At 41.4% G+C, this 19595-nt stretch overlaps 1 protein-coding gene across 1 annotated transcript in view; it reads left to right on the forward strand.

The window, feature by feature from the left end:
• Positions 1 to 282: 282 nt before the first annotated feature.
• LOC124605332 (low-density lipoprotein receptor-related protein 6) overlaps positions 283 to 19595 on the forward strand; it is a 329566-nt gene continuing 310253 nt past the window's right edge. The window contains exon 1 of the mRNA XM_047136938.1: positions 283 to 579. Within this exon, the coding sequence (XP_046992894.1) occupies positions 525 to 579 (55 nt within the window). The 5' untranslated portion in view covers positions 283 to 524. The remainder of the gene's footprint in view (positions 580 to 19595) is intronic.

Below are 19595 nucleotides of genomic sequence, written 5' to 3' on the forward strand. Positions count from 1 at the left end.
ATATGCCACCCTAAATGTAATATTTACTATTTAAAACAACCGTCGCGTGCACATGACAGATATTACCAACAAAATGCAATCGTAGACAGCCTTCACGGCGGCAATCTCAATAGAAGTTGTGTGTATATCTTTGCTCCACTACCGCAGTCGATGTGGAAACACTTATCGAACTACTTATCGACTCCACGCGACGAGTAGTTCTCTGATACACCGCTTGGCGGCGGTTGCTTAGACTAGCGTATCTTTGCGAGAAACCTTGTACAAACAGTACCTAAAAAGCCTTGGAGCAGTGGTGTGTAGGTGACGGTATGTTGTGGTATGACTGACAACAAATCGAGTGGTGCAGGTGTTTGTATACACTGTGAACAAACGCCGGTTTGGAATACATCGGCTATAATTTTAGAACTGTTCGGGCGATTTTAAGAACACAGCTCTTTTCGTGGACTGGTGTTCCCATCGTGTTGATTCTATTTATTTCCAAGGCTTGGTAGTTATGTGGAGCGAACGTTCATTTCACCAGTAGAATGTTAGTGGCTTCGTGGATCGTGTTCAGCAGTTGTTTCTTAACATGTGTGACCGGTATGTATGCACGCTTGCATTACATTTTGGTATTATATCCATACTGTTGTGTGGCTTATTAGTGGCAAGTTATTATGGCATGAGTAGGCCTGTCAATTTCATTTGTGATCCCTTGTCAGTTGAATGCACGGAAACATTTCCTACGTTTGAATGCGCATTAGATATGCGCAAGCAATTTACTTCCAGAGACTTGTTGACTTCTGTTTGATTTGTATTTCTCTATTTGCCTTTTAACGTGCCCATTGCCAGTAAAGATAAATATAAAGTGAAGGGGTAATATTTAAAAATAACATGCATTATTCTTTCTCAATACGTGTATGTACTGATTTGACGAAATGTTATTTTCATCAAGGTAATCTAAATTCTGGTGTAAAACACCTTCGAAAAATATGGAGAGACTGAAGCTTCTGTATCACAGATAACTGTTATTAAGCTGCTCGTATATATGTTATGAACATCATTGCGACGCTACTGTAGTTAAGCTGTTGTTTGTTTCACGTGTGACTAGTAACGAGCCATAAACAAACGAGTAGTTGGTATCACTTCTTACATGTTGTATTTGAAGCTGGTATGAGTGTGGAGCGTATGGTTTACTGTTAGTTCGTTTCAAACAATTACAACAGCCTGCTTTTGTGTAAAGTGCCTTAGCATTTCATATGAAGGGGTTAAGGAAGTATGAATATATAGCACCTGCTGACTGTAAACACACGAAATGTGTTGTTAGTATCGTATACAATACTTAGAGCGTATGTATTTTAATCATAGTAACAGTGATGGTTGCATGGAACTGTTTGGATTTCGTTGTTCGGTGAACTCAATTAAGTAATTCAACTTCTTCACGATGTAACTCTGTAAAGCAATTTTCGTCTTTCAACCAGGTGTGTCGGCTGCTGATGATTTTACGAAGTTCGGTTGAAGTTTACAGTAGGTGCACCCGTATTTGGAGTTTGAATGTTTTCTTTCTTTTCTTGCTGCTCATATTGTTGACAATGACAAACTGTACGGTGGGCGTAGCCCACAATTCGCCTAGACAGATGTGGAAACTCATTTACAAGCCATAACTTGGGAAAATATAACTTTTTTTCCACCATGATGAACAGCAGTTACAATAGAGAACTGAATTTTAAAATTCCAAGAATCTTACATGGCCGTTATTTAGTTTGTTTTCTTTTATTCGTGTTTCGGGAAAAGACTAACATCGAGGCGGAATTCACCTGAACAGAAAGATATGAATCAGCAGAGTTCTCTTAGGCGCCACCCCAAAAGCGTTCATCAGCCTACCAATGCCTTCGGATACTGGGGGCATGAGGACCTTGGTTTAAAATATTCATTTAAGTGGCCAACTGATTCAGTTCTCCTGTTAGTAGTAACGAATGTTAAAATCGTTCATTGTGCATATCCGTTCTTGGTCAACTAAGGCAATGTTATGTTTTTTGAGAATGATGTCCTCGAGCCGCAAAATCCCATGAATTCCTAACCTCGGGTATTTCGAGTCGCAATTTTTTAACTAGTTGTCAGTGAATAGGCAACACCGTCTCGTAACTAGTAGGCCACACTACTTTGCCTAATGTTGACAGGTCTTCGAGGTGCAGACGCTGCGTCACATGTTGCCGTGACAGGTAGCAGTATAGATGCTGAACGTTGTAGTTATTACTTTTTTCAGGAGGAATTTTGGACAGATCAGTTATCGTTGACTAAAATTGTTTTCAAGTACTGGGGCAACTTTGAAATACAATGCGCATTTTCTTGATTTCTGCGAAACTTGTCACCGAGCCAAGTTAGCCCATTGACGTTTTAATAAAATAAGGTATATTTTGAGGAATGTTGAGCAGAAATGCGAATGTGATAGACTTTGTATTGGGAGATTAAATTGATAGTACGAAAGTATGTGTTGGATACTGCATCGATTATGTGACGATTGACTACCAGTTAACTGCAGTGCTATATCTGTTAAAAAAATTGAGGAGTTAGTGCTTAATGCATTCGCAAACCCGTAAAATAAATAAAATCTCAAATATGTAAAGACGATTACTAATTAAAGGGAAAGGGCACTTAGACTCATTCGATATACAAAAGAGCGACAATATAATTTTCCACGTAGTGACAGTGTACGGATTTATATTGGCATATTCGGACGGGAATCCAACGCGCAACACGGCGTCATCTCGTACAAACCACTTCTAGTATCAGTATAAACTTTTCAATGTTTTCATTAGTCTGTAGAAACTTTACGAGTTTCCTAATAGGCATCAGTGGAAGTTCCTTTGGAAGGTTTATTTTTTAATTCCTTCTCAACCATGTGGAATTAACTTCTCCGTTATTTATCTCGGAGACTTTTTTTCCCCCTCCAATAATGGTCACTACATCGCCGCTGTGTGGTTTCGGTGTCTTTCGCTGACCAGAATTGGATCAGTGCTCTGCTCATTCTTAGGACAATTGAGTAGGAAGGGAAAGGCATAGAAATGTCCACAGTCCACTGGTATCTCAGATGGCTAATTACTCTCTGGAAAACACTTGTTGCTCTGGGTTCTCAAACGGTCACTGTGGAGTGTGTTCCGCAGTGCATTGTTGTATTCCACTCTTGGGGATCAGTTGTGTGTTAAGACACATCTTTTCCTTTGGACCGAAACACACGCGAGGGAGATCGGTTATCAGGACAAGCATCGAAAAAGATCGTGCGCGACTCACCTTTTCCGTAGGATCGGAATTTCTGGATGACTTGTGGTGGTGTACGCAAATGTACGTATGATGAAATATCTACGTTCAAATCATATTTGGGCCTGATATTCGATCGAGTGTCGTAAACCAAGAGGATTTTCGTCTAGTCGTTACATGAAGGGTTGAATTTGTGTGTCATTGCCCTTTCCTGATACTGTAGTGTATCTGGTATGTTGCAAATACATATTATTTGTATAATAATGGGATGTGTTCGAAGCAAAGCAAAGAGCGGTACTATGCGACATCGTATATGATCAGATTCTCCTAAGAGGAACCAGGCTTATAAGCAGACTTAAGTCGCCCACCGGTGAACTAATATAATCATGCTAATAATAAGCAGTTGTTGCGTATCCAAGTAAAAGAAGCTGTACACCGCCGCTAACCAAAAAACAATGAATTTTTCCTATCATCTGACTTCATATAGTTTCCAGTAGACGTCGTTTTGAAAACGTTGAGAATGAAGTGTCCCTCGGTGGGAACGCGTGATGGGGAGTGGTCATGAGACTGGATTCGCATTCGGGAGGACTGGGGTTCAGTTCCCTATCCGGCCATCCAGATTTAGGATCTACTGACTTTCCCAAAATCGATTAAGGCAAATGGCAGGATAGTTCTCTGATGAAGACACATTTCCTTTCACTGTCCGAGCTTGTGCTCCGTATTTAAATGACCTCGTCATCAAAGGGACGTTAAACACTAATCTTGTTCCCAACGACGAAAGGAGGCAGAGGGAGGTGTGTGCGTGTGCGCGCAAATATGAAGTCAACCTTAAACTTGATGAGAGCATTACTTTACGTCTAGGAATCTAATGCAGAATGCTAAACGTGTAGTTTTCATCTGAGGCAAGAGTAACTTCGGACTTGCCCAGCAAATAGTAGATCACAGTTCATGGTGTACATCTATATACTACTGTATTTACGTATAAAGTGTACAGCGAAGGTACCAATATTATTCATAGGCTGGCCTTTTCGTTTCGTGTACTAAGCAAGAAGTGACACTCTACACTGAGGTGTGGGATACCTCCTAATATCGTGTCAGACCTCCGTTTGCTAGACGTAGTGCAGCAACTTGACGTGAAATTGACTTTAACAAGTCGTTGGGAAGTACTCTGCAGAAATGTTGAGCCGTGCTGGTTGGATAGGATGTCAGAGGAGAGATTACCACAGAGAATTATGGAATGGGAGCCACCAGGAAGAACGAAAAAGAGGGAGACAGCCGACCACATGGATTAAAGGAATTCAGACCTCTGTGAGAAGAAGAAACATTGAAGAAAATTTATGGACAGATAAACAAAAATGGAGGCTGAAAACAAATTTGCTGTGTAATCTTGGGCTACCGGAAAATGTAAATGTTACATTGTGAAACCGTATAATAAATAAAAAATAGAGTATGCTGTCTATCGTGGGGATCCCTGACAGCTTTCGTCAGAGTACAATCGGAGAAGCGGCCGATGTTGTTGGTGTATCATTTGTCACATGCCATTTAATTTTTTTCGCTTGAAACATGTGACAGCAAAATTTGTGAATTTAGAACAAAAGCAGAGGCGAATGCGAGTTGCTGACGAGTCGCTAGATGAATTCAACAATAATACAGGACGACGTAACGGGTGGCGAAGCAAGGGTTTAGGAATGTGACGTCGAAAATAAAACTCAGTCAACCTAGTGGTAGCTTTCAATATCGCCAAGACCGAAAAGAGCTCGAACAAGTCCAGTCATATGTGGAAGTATGCGCACTATGTTCGTAGTTTTTAACAGCATAGTTATTGCAAAAACGTCGAATCGCCAGTAAAAACATAACGCCGTTTGCATTAAGCAAACCAAAATAAAGGCTAAACAATTCGAGTCTTTTGCGCCACGCAGTCTCTTACTTCGTCGTCCATTCTTGGATTTTTAGCAAAAGATAATACTGTAATGATGCTCCAGCCTCCATATTACCCAGACTTGTTTCGATGTGACCTTTTTGTTTCCAGAAATAAAGCCTCGCTGTTTCACGAATATAGATGGGATTAAAAACGCAGCTGATACGCAAAGGTAGTTCCAGAAATGTTTCGGGGAACGGAAAAGGCGCGGGCATATCTGATGGCAACTATTTTGAAGGGGGTAACGTTATCGAGTAGGGGTCTCCAGAATGCGGTCAGCGAATGAATGTTACCCGGCCCGCGCTTGAGAGAACGTTTTTTAAAATAGCGCACGTATCTTCCCACTTGTTTGACTCTGTTGTTATTTCAAATTTTCTTTCTTTCGAATACGTATGAAATATGTCCGTTCGCACTAAAAAGAGGAAAGTGAATAGTGAGTGTTGTGTCTTCAGTACAACATGGGCCGTAAAATATTTCGATATAGAGGAAGACAACAAACCAATATATGTTACATGTAAAGAAATTATTGCTGTTCTTAATCCATTAAGGACCAAGCATTAAAATTATACGTTTTTCTAAAAAAAATGTTTATTTGAACTAATTGTACACTAATATAGACATAAATATACAATAAAGAAATATACAGGTCCTAATGAAAGTACTGCAAAATGTTGCGTTTACACAACTTTGGTACTATAAGGAGTCTTATTTCCTTCTCTTATGATATGACTGAAAACAGTTTAATGGAGATGCACATTACACTTTTTGCATTTGTAAATTGTTGTACTCTTACATAACCTACATCTTCTTCTTGCTTTGCTTTCCTCCACTGTTATTATGTGGTCTACATCATCATAGTGTATTTCTTTCGGAAGAGAGCATTTGTAGGGACATCCGTAAGTGCATTTTCCTGTGTCTTGAGGGATTGCAGTTTCACTGTGTCCTTCATTCTCGCCTACAGTATCTTCTAATTTCATTAGGATCTTGCATAAGTATGATCGAAATTCAAATGGTGACATATTTCCTTCATTTGCAAGATTGTATATTTCCCATGAATTACACTATCAAAGTTGGTGAAGACAGGCCACCGCCATTTCGTGCCTCTTATCCGAATTCTGTAATTGGCAATAGCATTATCGTGTAAATCACTACCAACCATATGTTGACCGTACTGAGCGATTACCCTGGGTTCGAGCATAGACATACTTTTCTTCGCGACTGTACTCTTTTGCATTCGCTAAAGGCTGGATGGTGCCGTTGTCATTCCACTTTACCGTCATGACTTCAGTTTTGTCGTCAAATAGAAAGTCAAACACACTCTTCCCTTTTTTCTCCATGCTTGAGGTGGATTCCACTGTGCTGTGCGGTTCTCCCGAATAGTGCCAGTGGCAAAAACCTCTTTTGTTTTAAAATACGAAATAAAGAATAAGAGGAAAGGATATCAAAATATATACAATGCCAAGGCGGGTTTTCAGCCAGAGAGAGAAAATTGAGATGTTTCACATCGTGCCATCTTGCTACCATTAGACAGCGAGAGCACCAGCAGCAGCGAGTACTGTTTGTATAAAGCGTTTATTTTGCATTTTGTTTACGACCTTCCACTAAGGAAGGGATTCTATTTGTGTTTATCTGCTCTGCATAGTAACTAACAGTTCTTGATAAAACTTTACGTAGTTTTCGTGTTAGATTTCTTAGTGTTTTCTTGATCGTTTAGAACAGAAAGCGCCCTAAAACCGTCTTTTGTTTGTTTCGCGGCCGTTAGCCACTAGTCACTTGAATCAGCAGTTGTCTTGTGACAGCCAGAGCGAGAGCACCAGCAGCAGCGAGTACTGTTTGTATAAAGCGTTTTTGTACTTATTTGCTGCGCTTAGCTTTTAAATAGTTTTTCTGGGAAAACCTAGCGTAGTTTTCGCGTCTCGTATTTCAGTGAGTGTTTCTTGATTATCAGAGTAGCTCATCAGAAGATTATCTTGGGAATTTGTCACCGTATAGAGTAGGGTAAACATAGTCATGTGTAGGGACTGTGGTTGTTGTGAGCGGACGCAAGGAGAATTGGCCACTCTTCGGGGGCAGGTGGAGGCTTTGTCTGTTAGGCTCATCGAGCTCGAGGCGCAGGCGTCGGCTCGTAGTGGCGTTGGGGCAACTGTGATGAGACCTATGCCTACTTCGGTGGCCTTGGAATCACATGGAACCCCTGATGTCGCTGCGTCTTCCGGCAGTGAGCATCTTACCGGTCAGCCATCACTCCAGGGTGAATGGCGGACAGTGGTGGGCTCGCGCGTGCCTGGCCGAAAGGCGAAGGTGGGATCTGGCCGCGTGGCAGCTGCCTTACCCCTTTCCAACAGGTACGGGGTGCTTCCTAGTGATGATGACATCGTTTCCGAGCCACCACAGGATGCCTCGCCTGTTGGGCCAGTGGCCGATTCTCCGGCAAGGTCCCGACAGTCACAGAGGGCGGGCCTATTAGTTATAGGGAGCTCCAACGTTAGGCGGGTTATGGAGCCCCTCAGGAAAATAGCGGGTAGGTCGGGGAAGAATGCCAGTGTGCACTCGGTGTGCTTGCCGGGGGGTCTCGTCCGTAATGTGGAGGAGGCCCTTCCGGCAGCTATTGAACGCACTGGGTGTGACCGGCTGCAGATAGTAGCACATGTCGGAACGAATGACGCCTGCCGCTTGGGTTCTGAGGCCATCCTTGGTTCCTTCCGGCGCCTGGCTGATTTGGTGAAGACAACCAGCATCGCACGCGGAGTGCAAGCTGAGCTTAATATCTGCAGCATAGTGCCCAGAGTCGATCGCGGTCCTCTGGTTTGGAGCCGTGTGGAGGGTCTAAACCAGAGGCTCAGACGACTCTGCGACTATAATGGTTGCAAATTCATCGACCTCCGTTATTGGGTGGAGAACTGTAGGGCCCCCCTAGACAGGTCAGGCGTGCACTACACACCGGAAGCAGCTACTAGGGTAGCAGAGTACGTGTGGCGTGCACACGGGGGTTTTTTAGGTTAGAGGGACCGCCCTTGGGCGAAACGATAAAATACCTGACGACTTACCAGAGAGGACATTATCATCGTTGATAAAGAACGTCCGTCCTCAGAGACCAAAAACAGGAAAAGTTAACGTAATATTGGTAAACTGCAGGAGTATCCAGGGCAAGGTTCCTGAATTAGTATCTCTTATTGAAGGAAATAGTGCGCATATAGTATTAGGAACGGAAAGTTGGTTAAAACCGGAAGTGAACAGTAACGAAATCCTAGACACAGAATGGAATATATACCGCAAGGATAGGATAAACGCCAATGGTGGAGGAGTATTTATAGCAGTAAAGAATTCAATAATATCCAGTGAAGTTATTAGCGAATGCGAATGTGAAATAATCTGGGTTAAGTATCAAAGGTGGGTTGGATATGATAGTCGGATGCTTCTATAGACCACCTGCATCAGCAACCGTAGTAGTTGAGCGCCTCAGAGAGAACCTGCAGAACGTCGTGAAGAAGTTTCGTGATCATACTATTGTAATAGGGGGAGACTTCAATCTACCAGGTATAGAATGGGATAGTCACACAATCAGAACTGGAGCCAGGGACAGAGACTCTTGTGACATTATCCTGACTGCCTTGTCCGAGAATTACTTCGAGCAGATAGTTAGAGAACCAACTCATGAAGCTAACGTTTTAGACCTCATAGCAACAAATAGACCGGAACTTTTCGACTCCGTGAATGTAGAAGAGGGTATCAGTGATCATAAGTCAGTGGTTGCATCAATGACTACAAGTGTAATAAGAAATGCCAAGAAAGGAAGGAAAATATATTTGCTTAACAAGAGTGATAGGGCACAAATCGCAGAATATCTGAGTGACCACCATCAAACGTTCATTTCTGAGGAAGAGGATGTGGAACGAAAATGGAAAAAATTCAGAAACATCGTCCAGTACGCCTTAGATAAGTTCGTACCGACTAAGGTCCAAAGCGAGGGGAAAGATCCACCGTGGTATAACAATCATGTACGAAAGGTACTACGGAAACAAAGAAAGCTTCATCATAGGTTTAAGAGTAGTCGAATCATAGCTGATAAGGAAAAGCTGAACGAAGCGAAAAAGAGCGTAAAGAGAGCAATGAGAGAAGCATTCAACGAATTCGAACATAAAACATTGGCAAACAATCTAAACAAGAACCCTAAAAAGTTTTGGTCATATGTAAAATCGGTAAGCGGATCTAAATCCCCTATTCAGTCACTCGTTGACCACGATGGCACCGAAACAGAGGACGACCGAAGAAAGGCAGAAATACTGAATTCAGTGTTCCGAAACTGTTTCACTGCGGAAAATCGTAACACGGTCCCTGACTTCAGCCGTCGCACGGACGCCAAAATGGAAAATATTGAAATAAACGATATCGGAATTGAAAAACAACTGCTATCACTTAGTAGCGGAAAAGCATCCGGACCAGACGAGATACCCTTAAGATTCTACAGTGATTATGCTAAAGAACTTGCCCCCTTTCTATCAGCAATTTATCGTAGATCGCTGGAAGAACGTAAAGTACCTAGCGACTGGAAGAAAGCGCAGGTCGTTCCCATTTTCAAGAAGGGTCATAAATCAGATGCGAATAATTATAGGCCTATTTCGCTTACGTCAATCTGTTGTAGAATAATGGAACATGTTTTGTGTTTTCGTATTATGACGTTCTTAGATAATACAAATCTCCTTCATCATAACCAACATGGATTCCGCAAACAGAGATCATGTGAAACTCAGCTCGCCCTATTTGCCCAAGAAATTCACAGTGCCGTAGACACTGGCGAGCAGATTGATGCCGTATTCCTGGACTTCAAGAAGGCATTTGATACGGTTCCGCACTTACGTTTAGTGAAAAAAATACGAGCTTACGGAATATCGGACCAGGTTTGTGATTGGATTCAGGATTTCCTAGAAGAAAGAACACAACATGTCATTCTTAACGGTTCAAAATCTGCAGATGTAGAGGTAATTTCTGGAGTACCGCAGGGAAGCGTGATAGGACCTTTATTGTTTACAATATACATAAATGACTTAGTTGACAACATCGGTAGCTCCGTGAGGCTATTTGCAGATGACACGGTTGTCTACAAGAAAGTAGCAACATCAGAAGACTCGTACGTACTCCAGGAGGACCTGCAGAGGATTAATGCATGGTGCGACAGCTGGCAGCTTTCCCTAAACGTAGATAAATGTAATATAATGCGCATACATAGGGGCAGAAATCCATTCCAGTACGATTATGCCATAGGTGGTAAATCATTGGAAGCAGTAACGACCGTAAAATACTTAGGAGTTACTATCCGGAGCGATCTGAAGTGGAATGATCACATAAAACAAATAGTGGGAAAAACAGGCGCCAGGTTGAGATTCATAGGAAGAATTCTAAGAAAATGTGACTCATCGACGAAAGAAGTAGCACACAAAACGCTTGTTCGTCCGATTCTTGAGTATTGCTCATCAGTATGGGACCCTTACCAGGTTGGATTAATAGAAGAGATAGACATGATCCAGCGAAAAGCAGCGCGATTCGTCATGGGGACATTTAGTCAGCGCGAGAGCGTTACGGAGATGCTGAACAAGCTCCAGTGGCGGACACTTCAAGAAAGGCGTTACGCAATACGGAGAGGTTTATTATCGAAATTACGAGAGAGCACATTCCGGGAAGAGATGGGCAACATATTACTACCGCCCACATATATCTCGCGTAATGATCACAACGAAAAGATCCGAGAAATTAGAGCAAATACGGAGACTTACAAGCAGTCGTTCTTCCCACGCACAATTCGTGAATGGAACAGGGAAGGGGGGATCAGATAGTGGTACAATAAGTACCCTCCGCCACACACCGTAAGGTGGCTCGCGGAGTATAGATGTAGACTTTGTACAAGTAGCTATTTGAACTGCGTAAACACCACAGCCGGCCGAAGTGGCCGTGCGGTTAAAGGCGCTGTAGTCTGGAACCGCAAGACCGCTACGGTCGCAGGTTCGAATCCTGCCTCAGGCATGGATGTTTGTGATGTCCTTAGGTTAGTTCGGTTTAACTAGTTCTAAGTTCTAGGGGACTAATGACCTCAGCAGTTGAGTCCCATAGTGCTCAGAGCCATTTGAACCATTTTTTTGAAGCCAAATCTGATAGGTTTTTTCTTTGATGAACATCTTGCTGGAATGTCTCGAAATAAGGGACCATTTCTTCGTCAAAAGACAAATTATATGAAAATATTCCATATTGAAGATTTTTCCATTGATTATATCAAAGATTGACTTCACTTTAGAAAACTTGTCAGTTTTATCCAGTCTGTCATTATCAGACAAATGGATGTTTTGTTTGATTGACAAGAATTTATCACGACTTATGCAACTTCTTACAGTTTGTAATCCTTTGTCTTCATCTTTCGACCAGTCCAGTTTCGTTGCAGGTAATGTGTGATATCCTGGAAGAATCGTTATTCCTATAAACTGCTTCAGCAATGGAACACTTATTTGAAATGAACAGCGATTATTATCTTGTGCATATTTATTTGTGTATTCAGTAATTTTAGAAAACGCTTCTGAGTCAAAGTAAAGTGAAAAAAAATTCATAAGGCTATTCTTTATGTCTTCTGCCTTGGTTAGCTCCACTGTTGGTGAAGAAGTGTGAGTTGGTTGAACCTTCTTCCAGTTCGGAACATCTTCATTTCTTTTCGTTACATTCACACCAATTCGTTTTCTTTTCCTAGCAGGTGCACTGGGTTCTGACCCTACAGCTGAATTCACTTTGTCTAGCGCTCTGTGTGCATGTATTTCAAATGTATCAGCGATATCAATTGCTTTCTCTTCCTCAACGAGAAGATCTTCATCTGTGTCTTCTTCATCTGTGATCTGATCAACATCAGGTGGAATGTACGTGCAATCGATGCTGTCTGCAACCTCAAGTTCATCTTCATTCAATATCTCCGTAAGTTCCGCAGTAGATAGGAGTTTCGTTTAATAATTAGACATTCCTAAACAAGCAGTAATCCCTGCATGTACCGTCTGCATTCGTTTACAGCAGAGCTGTGGCAAATTACTATTCAATTCGTAATACGCAAAAGTAAATAAAATGCAAAATTTCAACAAAACTGACTTGCCGGTAGCGTATATTTGATCAGAGTTATTGTTCCATCTGTAAACACACTGAAACTGCAACCAACCTGAATTAATATCTTTCAAACAAAGGCTAACAGTAATAAACTGTTCGGACAACAATGGAATACCTATATGTTATTATGGTAGAATGAAGCAGCCTTGTTTCACAAATATACTTGGTGGTCCCAAAGTTGCGTAAACGCAAGATTATTGTAAATAGCAAAAAAATAATTCAAATTCTGACGTCTCTAAACAGTAATGTAGTATGATAACAGAAGTTTGAAAGAAGTTCATTGTATAAAATTCTTTTAAAAATGATCACGTGCTAATTAGGAAAGAAAATGAAAACTTTCGCAGTGAAATACACAAATTTAACTGGTAGTTTGAAAATTCACGGTGGTCAACATTACGGTCAATGATATAATTAAAATGCCTAAATTAGTTTTTCAGATGTCCTCTTAATGTTGTAATAAAGAAATTTGAAATTTGTGCAACACATTTTATATAAAAAAAAATACGAATGAAATGTTGCGTTAGCGCAACTTTGGGCCTTGATAGGTTAAGCAATACACTACGAAAAACGCTTGGTACACAGTTTGATAAGGAGATGCATTTTACTTGCCGAGGCAATTAGTCTTTCCGAAAATACAATGGTGCGTCGAGTTCAAGGTATGGTTTGTAATTCATACAAACAGTTATAAGAAAAGCCATCTTAAGTTTGCTTGGTAGTCAGTAGCACTGGATGAACCTACAGACATATCTGACACTGCTCAAGTGATGGTGATTTTAGAGGCATTCGAAGCTACTGAAGATCTAGCAGATCAGATTTCCTTGCAAGGTATGGAGGGAAAAATATGTGTGGAAAATATGCAATGCGATTGTCAGATACCCGAAGATCTTGAGATCTTATCCTCAGAGAAGAAGGAGAAAAGGAAGACCGAAGGTTGCATGGTGAGTTCGGGTAAAGGAGGCCATGAGAAAGAGAGAAATAGAAGAAGACAGGGATGCATGGGAAGATTGAAACCGATGGCGACAGAAATGTGGGATGTGGCGACGGCTAGAACCCTACTGGTCTCGTTGGAAGATAAAAATGAGAATGTGAAGCCACTGGTGTTACCAGCCCTTGACAATGCACCGTGTCGTTCATCAGGAAGCATTTTCTAAAAAGTCAGTGGACATGTCCTGTGTGGTGAAGCCTGTAATTTATGTTGTCGATTTCGTTGCATCGTCAATTCAAGTCTTTCCTAGAAGAGGTAAATCTGTCAACTAATCTGTCATACCACGCGGGAGTGGAGCGGTTAACCTGTGGTAAAATTTTGCCAAGCTTCTTTACCTTGAGAACAGAACTTGAAATATTTCAGGATGAGAAAAACGGTCTTTTGGAAGTCCTGCCGGACAAAGAATGGCTATCGTTTGTTGGCTGGTGTTACTCTCCGTTTGAATGAAAAATTTGAAGGAGAGGGCAATATTATTTATGGCATTTACACACATGGTAAAGCTTTCAGGCACACCGCGAGACAGTACATTTTCTCGCACTTCACCAATCGCCAGTCGTTGAATGGTGGACATGGTTCAGGTTTTCCACTTTGGAATGGAATTTGTCGGTGATCTGAAGAAAAAGCGCTCTTCCAGGTTCTCAGAGTTAAAAGTTCTTTCCAAGGAGATCCAAATTTCTAGTATCCATTTTCTTATTAAATGGAAGATGTTCAAGCAGCATTGCAAATAGAAATCATTCATCTGCTCTGCAGAACGATGAAACAGTGAAGGTCGCATTTAAAGAACAAATCCTTGTTCAGTCTTACAAATTTCTTCCTAAAGAAGACAACTCCAAGATCAAAGACTTCTGCGCGAGGTTTGTTATCTGTACTTGGCGCTGACTACGGTGTGAACAAACCTTTTCTTTGCTGACATTTAAAATGTGTAAATACAGAAAGAACCTGAATGACGAACATTTATGGGATATTTCCAGAATGAGATTTTCACTCTGCAGCGGAGTGTGTGCTGATATGAAACTTCCTGGCAGATTAAAACTGTATGCCGGACCGAGACTAGAACACGGGACCTTTGCCTTTCGCGGGCAAGTGCTCTACCAACTGAGCTACCCAAGTACGACTCACGCCCCGTCCTCACAGCCGTACTTCCGCCAGTACCTCGTCTCCTACCTTCCAAACTTTACAGAAGCGAACCTTACAGGATAGCACTCCTGAAAGAAAGGTCCCGAGTTCGAGTCTCGGTCCGGCACACAGTTTTAATCTGCGAGGAAGTTTCATTTATGGGATATTTTACTCGTACAACAGACTTAAGTTAGAGCCACAGTTTGAGAAAATTTTGGATCCAAAAGATAAATTTCTTATCTCTCGCTAAACGGAGGCCTAGTAAAGAGTAATAAAGTATAATTGACGGTTTCACTGAATACTTGATTTTTGTTAAAGACAGTAAATAGCTTCATAATTTTCTTCCTGGATTTCCGAGGAAATATGTTATTCGGTCCCACTGAGATTCAAAACTTGATATGTGGCCCTCGAGGCCTAGCAATTTTGCGACTGTTGTTGCGGAGGAGTAAATAAGTCTGTTCAAAAACAGAAAAAAATCAATTATTCTTTTGAACACCTCTGGCTTGATATGAAGCCAAGTAGGGCTTTCGTTACTTACGAAAGTAAAGTCTTTTTGTTAATGAATACTGTGTATGTTGGTTGTAGATTGTAATCCGTTAATGTGACTAGCTTTTTACCAATTGGCATCTCACCCCGTCGTATAAAAAGTGGATCTGTGATGTGCGGAGAGTTTCTTGGAATTCTATGAGTGACAAGACTCAATTTCCAGCGTTATCTGAACAATCTATCGTGTTCAGACCACAACGAACATTTAGGCGGCGACGTTGTTATCTTGCTGCAGCGTTCCATTATCAGATTGACGGTGACAGACACGCCCTGCCGTATGACAAGTCCGTTCAAGGCTGCTGGCAACCTGGCGGTCTAGAGACAGCCGGGGCAGTAATTCTAATTAACCACTCCGCGCTGCTGCCCGCCTCTTGTATGGCAGCTGTCTGCCTTTGCTTACTCGCACTCGAGCTGCAGTTGCGCTCTGACGACGACATTCGTGAGACCCGGTGGCAAGGAGCCTGTACTCCAGGCTTCCTCGAGTACCATCGCTTTTTACGTACGTTCTAAAAAGGTCAAGTGCTTGAAGAGCTCGCTCGTATGACCACTAAGGACGTGGCGCCTGAGCAATAATGCGGTGACGAGAAACATTCCATGACGCTGCAACCCTCCCGAGCAGTATTCTGCTTGTAGGCTAATTAGACTGTAATTTCTGCGTAAAACATAGAGTAAAACTGTTGGAATGTTCTACCTCGTGACAACAGTATCGCAGTGCTTTTTAGTGGGAGGGTACTTGAAAATGTTGACTATTATCTGTTGTAGAATCTTAACGTTAAGCTCGACAGTTACACTTCTGCTATTCAAGTAGCAGATAGCATACGTGTGCCCCCAGCTATTTCCTTAATGTCCTACAGTGAACCATTACCTCCGTCACATTGTAAACTAGCAGTGCTCTTCTTCCCCATTTCTGTTTCCGTTTTCTTCCTTTCACACCAACTGCTACTCTTAGCCTATTATTTCTCTCTCTTCCTCAGGCCTGCGAACTTCTCCCCATTGATGCCTTATTGCACTGTTGTCATAGGTTTGTTAGTTTGATTACTCACATTAAACAAGCACATTACGAGGAGATTGCTTAATGTTAATAACTCTGACATTTCTTAAATCTCAGGTGTTCATTATTATTATTACATTGCAGGATTGTCAATTTTGCTGTATTCCTGTTGTCTTCTGCTAAACCACTCTATTTGTGTATACCACGCGCTCTGTTATTTTGTTGGCGTGTCTTTCATGAACGTCGGGTCTGCCGCGCTTACGTCTGCCAGATGGATTCCAGTCAAATTTTTTCTTTGACCACCAATGATAAGGCATTCGTAACAAATGCACATAGCAATTTAACGATTTTCTGTCAACTCTATCACGGTTTCATTTGCCCTTATTCGAGCTCTTACTTCGTCGTTCTTTTTCACATTTCTTGATATTGGTTTTTTTTTTTTTAATCTTAATGGACTTAACTGCTAAGGTCATCAGTCCCTAAGCTTACACACTATTTAACCTAAATTATCCTAAGGACAAACACACACACACACACACACACACACACACACACACACACACGAGGGAGGACTCGAACCTCTGCCGGGACCAGCCGCACAGGCCATGACTGCAGCGCCTTAGACTGCTCTCTTGATAATTACGCCCTCCTTCGTAAATAATCCATTTCCATAGCTATTTGTTTTCTTTTGAGATCAACATTTATAATCCATAATTCTGATTCCTAGAATAGGACAGATTCAACCATTAGCCTACCCACTTCTTTCTAATTGTTGTTAGAAATGTTCGTGTCCACCAAAAAGAAATCATACGCCCTATAACTGTAGTCCCCATTGGGCATATTTCTGATAACAAAGGTCGTAATATGAACTCAGGATCATTTTCATCTTGTGCTAATAATCTAGAATGAACTGATCATTGTCAAAATTTCATTAACTCCTCTACATCATTAACAATGATTCCCATTCCTTCACAGATGTTCTTCCACCTGCGGAGAACAACTTCTATATATGTGCTGAATAGGATGTCTTAGACCTTTTGTGACATTAATGGACTCAAGTAATTTTGACCGTCTTTTAATATGTACCCTATTATCTCTGTGAATTTCAATAATTACGTGCAAAAGATTGTCATCTGTATCTTTCATAGCATCCCAGTGTTTTTCTGTAGGAACCATTCCGTAAGCTTTCGCTAAATCTACAGAGACAGTGTGTAACTCCTTCCCCACTGCTATAAATTTCTCCATTAGCTGTTCTAAAATAAAGAGGTTATCTGAACAAGCTCTGTTCTGCCTGAGCCCACTCTTGTCTTCCCCAATATGGTGCCCAACATTCTGCCTTGCTTCCTTACACAAATTTTTGCCAAAAAAAAAGTGGATCATCGTGCAGTTCACACTAATGCCTCTGTAGCAGTTGATGTCTCTTTTATTACCTGTCTTAAATCTAGAAACCTTATAATCCTTTCCAATCTGATGGAATTTCAATCCGTTGAAAGCAGTTGTTGATCAGGTGCATTATTCTTTTTTTTTATAAGTTGTGTCCCCCAGGTTTCAATAATTCCACAGGAATATTCGTTTTAGCTGATGTGCTGTTCACTTCCTGTATCGTAATCACTTCTTGTATGGCAACAGTCATATTTCGAACAGTTCCTGCAGTCTTACCATCTTCCTCTTTTGTGAACTGGGGTCTGTCTTCAATTAGAAGACCTGTAAAACAATTTTTCCATTTATTTAAAGGAATTAACTTGTTTGCTGCTTTTTTAACCCATTTTCTTCATACTTGTAATTGTCCTTCACACTTCTGTGGCTTATGATCCATCTGTTAAACTATCAGTTTTAATGAATTCCTTCCCAAAAGTTGTGTTTTTCTGATGTAATCCCGAAACTTAACTCTTGATTTATTGCATGGTAATTTAGTGTATCTTGAGGTGACCTAATTGATAAACATTTTTTTGTATAAATTCTTCCTTTCCCAAATCAACTTCTACATGACTGCTTTGCAGTTCACATCGAAGTACTTGATAGAGGGTTCATAGAACCAGTTTGGCCATTTCTCGACCTACTCACTTTCGAATAGCAAGTGGGGAAAAATGAACATCTAAATCTTTATTCATGAGCACTGACTTCCCTTGTTTTATGTCAGCGGACCTTTCTAACTATGTAGGCGAGAGTCAACAAAATATTTTCATTTTTGATAGAGAAAGATGGTGATTAAAACTTCCTGGAAAGATTTCGCCGCAACGAAACATGGCTCTTGTTTTAAAGATTTCCATTTCAACTCACTTATTATATGTGACATTCTCTCCCCTGTTCCGCTATAATACGAAAAGAGCTGGCCGTCTTTCAACTTTTTTCAGTATCCTCTCTCAGTCCTATCTGCTAAGGATCGCATATTTCATAGCAACGCTCAGAGAGATTTCGGGCAAGCGTTTTGTAATAATCTCTTCAGTAGATTTGTCCGCAGCTCGTGGTCTAGTGGCTAGCGTTGGTGCGTCTGGATCACGGGGGTTTGATTCCCGGCCGTGTTGGGGATTTTCTCCGCCTGGGGACTGGGTATTTGTGTTGTCCTCATCATTTCATGCTCATCATCATTCATGAAAGTGGAAAGATTGGACTGAGTGAAGATTGTGAATTTGTACGGGCGCTGATAGCCGCACAGTTGAGCGCCCAACAAACCAAACATCATCTTCAGTAGATTTGATTACTTAATAAGAGTACTGTCAATAAAGTGCAGTCTTCGGTTGGTTTTTCCTCACAGAAGTTCTCCGCAGTACTTCCGGTTTGTAATTCGTAATTGTAATTCCCGAATCGACAATCCATAACAATTCATAAATTTGTATGATTTACTCGACATAACTCGCGGAACCATGGTTAAGCCCTACTTGTACATCATGGAATAGTTTGTGAAAACGTACTCTGCTGAAAGGTGTTGGCCTAGTACACAAGCCCTCACCGCAGTAAATTTTTGGCAGGTTTTTTTTGGGGGGGGGGGGGTGAGGGGGAGTCGTCAATCTTCTGACTGGTTTGATGCCGCCCACCGCAGATTCCTCTCCTGTGCTAACCTCTTAATCTCAGAGTAGCACTTGCAGTCTACTTCCTCAATTATTTGCTCGATGTATTCCAGTCTCTGTCATCCTCTACAGTTTTTGCCCTCTATAGCTCCCTCTAGTGCCATGGAAGTCAATATTTTCCACATATTCCTTTCCTCTCCGATTCTGCGCAAAATATCCTCATTCGTTACCTTATCAGTCCACCCAATTTTCAACATTCTTCTGCAGCACCACATCTCATAGTCTTTGATTCTCTTCTGTTAAGGGTTTCCCACAGTCGATGATTCACTACTATACAATACTATGTTCCAAACGTACATCCTCAGAAATTTCTTTCTCGAATAAAGGCCCATGTTTGATACTAGTAGATTTCTCTTGGCGGAATGCCCTTTTTGCCAGTGCTAGTCTGCTTTTGATGTCGTCCTTGCTCCGTCCATCATTGGTTAATTTGCCGCCTAGGTATCAGAAGTCCTTAACTTCATCTGCTTCGTGTTCATAAATCCTGATGTTACGTTTCTCGCTGTTCTCACTTCTGCTACTTCTCAGTACATTCGTCTTTTTTCGTTTTGCTCTCTGTCTATATTCTGTACTCATTAGATCGTTCATTCCAATCAGCATATCAAGTAA

The sequence above is a fragment of the Schistocerca americana genome, chromosome 3, assembly GCF_021461395.2.
Source record: "Schistocerca americana isolate TAMUIC-IGC-003095 chromosome 3, iqSchAmer2.1, whole genome shotgun sequence".
Lineage (NCBI taxonomy): Eukaryota > Metazoa > Arthropoda > Insecta > Orthoptera > Acrididae > Schistocerca > Schistocerca americana.